The following is a 3,878-nucleotide window of genomic DNA, read 5'->3' as shown; positions in this document are numbered from 1 at the left end:
GAATGTATTCAATTCCCTCTAGATTCTGCATTGTTGAAGATTTTGGTGTAACTGCTAACTCTAGCTACTGAATTCCAAAAGATAATTCACTTGTGTTTATGCCATAAGCCTAACATATTCTACAATGAATTGATAGCTTTATTCATGGAACACCTGAATGATTTAATGATTCTAGATCCCAATGGAACTGGCATCATAGGTGTCTCTAGTTTGGATTGCTTGTTTGACTGTATTTTGTGACATTTTGTCAAGTGTAGGAAATCAGGAGTCCAGACAGTTCAAATGAATATATAGGTTTATTGCAAATTTAAATTCTCTACTAGAATTTGAAGTACTAACAGTAAAAAGCAAATTGGCAGTACAGTAGATAAGAGTCAACAGAATTCAAGATGAGCTGGACTTAGATCTCTTGTGGGCGTGTAGGAACTTGAAACTGATGATGGGTTTGACCCTCCCTCAGGCTCAGCCTGGTCATCTCCTACACACTTTGCCATTTCAGAACCAGTAATGTATATGTGTTTACAGCTGTATATGAGCATAATGCATATGGGATCAAATCCTGTAGAATTTCTTGGCTGGGGCTCTCAGAATTATTCACAACTGAAGGGCACCAAGTTATCTGTCTCAATTACTTTCCTCCTATCCAGGAGGTCCATCTTATGAAATCCTGATCAGCAACTCATCATTAGCAACTAACTTACCTTCTGGCCTTGCTTTGGCCATGGTGGGGTGAACTTATAAGCAAGTCCTGAAAGTTCATTTGTTTCCTCCTTTTGTTTTCTTTTCCCAAGTGCAGAGGGATGTCAGAGCTGGAAAAAGCCTTCCGTAAATTTGCTGTGTACACAGCTGCCACAGGCAATGACATGACAGGCAAGAACTTCTCCAAGATGTTGAAGGAATGTGGTGTAATGGATGGCAAAGCTGTGACCAGCACTGATGTGGACATTGTCTTCAATAAAGTCAAGTGAGCTGAAGGGTTGGTGTGTATATATATTTGCATCCAATCTCAATAAGGCTTATGTGCAAATACTTATTACTGCATTATTGTTCTTTTTAAACTGTGACCCAGATAGTTTGTTTCATTCAAAACACATTGTCATGTCCCTTCACTATGAATCAGAGATGCCTTGGTAGCCATTTCTTAAGGACATGTCCAAAATGCATGGCCTGTTCCTCATCCCCAGCTTATAGTAGAGGCCACCTAAATTCATTTATTTGATCCAATATTAAAGTGGCATGTTCCTCTTCTCCCCATATAAACCTTCATAAATGTACAATCTATGTGGCTTTGAAAGTGACCAGGGGGATGACATGAAGGTGCCTAGGATCTTGCCATTATGAATTGGCAGAAGCCATGTTTGTAATCATAAATAGCTGAAGGCAGATCTACGTGGGAAGCAAAATAATGCAAGATAAAGTGGTATCCCGATTCAGTAGAATTGTGTAGAAGTGTAATGGTATGTGGGAATGACCTTGGAAGACAAGAGGAAGGCCCACAACCTAGGCAACAGTGTAATAAGGCAGCTCAGTTCACAGATGGGGGAAAAGCATGAGAAGCATTTCGAAAGGGGCCTTCCCTTGTTTTCTGGAGACTAAAAGGAGAGGAGGGGAGGAACGTTTTCAGTTTTGCAAGATTATGTTACAATAACACTTCAATAAAGAAGGGTCAGTTCATCTGTGTGTGCATCTTGTATGGACTACATCACAAGTCTGACATCAATACAGAAGGAAGACAACAGCAACATAGTATACAAAATCAATTGCAACAATTGTAACCAGCTCTACGTGGGACAAACAGGAAGGCAATTGAAAACGGGGGTTCTTGAACATTGGCTAGTGGTTAAAACAGCATGACCAAAAATCCCTGATCTTGAGCCACATTGACAATGAACAACACCAGTTCGATTGGGAAGGAACAAAAATCACTGGCCATTCCAACGCCCGCCACACACGTAAATTTATTGAAGCCTGATATTCTACCAAAGGAGCAATTAACAAGCATATTTATTTATAAATACGTAAGAAACCAGACCATTCAAATGACCAATCAACAAGAGAACCAATCAGCTGCTCAGAATTTAAATATAGCTCCAAACGAACAACCAATCACATGACCAACTGACCACACTGGCACATAAGACATAAATAAGCTAAAGAGGAATAGGACAAGAAAATCCCCCTCATGGTGTTACCTAGTCTGGTAGCGAAACGTTCAGAGACTAAATTGAAACAAGGCTGGCAAACAAACCATTGCCAAAATATAAAACCCGAGCTACAAGTATTTTCTATTATTTCTAACATCAATTTCCCAAGACTGCAAGTATTTCATCCCCCCTTGTAATTTTAGTCTCTTGTGTCTAGGCTGCAGGTCTTCCTCCTGTCTTTCCAAGGTCATTCCCACATACCATTACAGGAAGGGATCACTGTCCTTTAATTCTACTGGCTGCTTAAAAAGAACCTCATGCAAACAGAAACCTACTGTAAAGAAGGTTAGAGCAGAGTATTATCAGAGCTAGAAATTATTTTCTTGACATGCCATGTCTGTAAATAATTGTGGGCTTATTAATTGGATAGTTATCTTTTTTCCTTATGCTTAATGGGATAATTGTCTTGAAATACAGGCAGTCCTTGACTTACCACAGTTCATTTAGTGACTGTTTGAAGTAACAATGGCACTGAAAAACTGACTTATGACCATTTCTCACACTTATGATCGTCGCAACATCCTCATGGTCATGTGACTTACATTCGGATGCTTGACAACTGATTCATACTTATGACAGTTACAGTGTCCTGGGGTCATATGAAAAGCAAAGTCAGTGGGGAAGCCAGATTCACTTAACAACCGTTTTACTAACTGAACAACTGCAATGATTTGTTTAACAAATGTGGCAAGCAAAGTCATAAAATGGGGCAAAACTCACTTAACAAATGTCCCACTTCGCAACATAAATTCTGGGCTCAATTGCGGTCGTAAGTCGAGGACCACCTGCAATTGTTGTTTATAACGCTGTCTTCTTTGTAAATTCTTGGATGCCTTGTTCGGGGTTGGTCTTGTACTGAGGATCAGAGTTGATGTATTTGTGTGTCCCCAGGGCCAAGGGCGCTCGCAACATCACATATCCAGAATTCCAAGAAGCGATAAAGGAGCTGAGTGCTAAACGCTTCAAAGGAAAGTCCCCTGAGGAGGCTTTACAGTCCACTCACCAGTTGATGGAGGGCAAGGAACCAGACAGTATCGGGGTGACGGTGAGTGAAGAGCTCCCTACACGTAAGGGATGCAGCCAATCAATGATGCTGCCAGAGAGAGCTGAGCAAGATCTGTTCAGACACACTACATTCTTTAATTGTAATCTCTCATACTTAATTTGTTTTTTTTTATTAATTTGATTTATATGGCTGCCCATCATGCCATAGTGACTTCTCCCCGCATTTCTTGCTCTTCCTTTCTTCCCAGTAATTACTTCCCTGAAGGGCTTACCTTCAGAGGTTGTGGGTGCTCCATTACTGTACTGGAGGCTTTTAAGAAGAGACTGGACAGCCACTCATCTGGAATGGTATAGGGTCTCCTGCTTGAGCAGGGGGTTGGACTAGAAGACCTCCAAGGTCCCTTCCAACTCTGTTATTCTATTATTCCTTCTCCTAATTCTTTTTTTTTTCTGACTAAGCTACTGGTCACATCATCCGTGGCTTCGGGGTGGATTTCCATCAGTACGCTGACGACACTCAGCTGTACATATCCACCCCGGGCCACCCCAACGATGCCCTTGACGTGATGGCCCGATGCCTGGAGGCCGTGAGGGTCTGGATGGGGAGGAACAGACTCAGACTCAACCCGTCCAAGACCGAGTGGCTATGGCTTCCAGCGCCTCGGCATA

At 41.7% G+C, this 3,878-nt stretch overlaps 1 protein-coding gene across 1 annotated transcript in view; it reads left to right on the top strand.

Moving 5' to 3' along the window:
* Window positions 1–800: 800 nt before the first annotated feature.
* The window catches only part of LOC107296277 (tubulin polymerization-promoting protein family member 2-like), a 5,715-nt gene continuing 2,637 nt past the window's right edge, over window positions 801–3,878 (top strand). Inside the window, exons 1-2 of the mRNA XM_015825622.1 lie at window positions 801–964; window positions 3,096–3,249. Coding sequence (XP_015681108.1) covers window positions 801–964; window positions 3,096–3,249 — 318 coding nt within the window. The remainder of the gene's footprint in view (window positions 965–3,095; window positions 3,250–3,878) is intronic.

Source organism: Protobothrops mucrosquamatus, unplaced genomic scaffold (genome assembly GCF_001527695.2).
Source record: "Protobothrops mucrosquamatus isolate PMUCROS unplaced genomic scaffold, P.Mucros_1.0 scaffold2729, whole genome shotgun sequence".
In the NCBI taxonomy this organism is placed as follows: domain Eukaryota; kingdom Metazoa; phylum Chordata; class Lepidosauria; order Squamata; family Viperidae; genus Protobothrops; species Protobothrops mucrosquamatus.
This window is presented reverse-complemented; position numbering and strand designations above follow the sequence as displayed.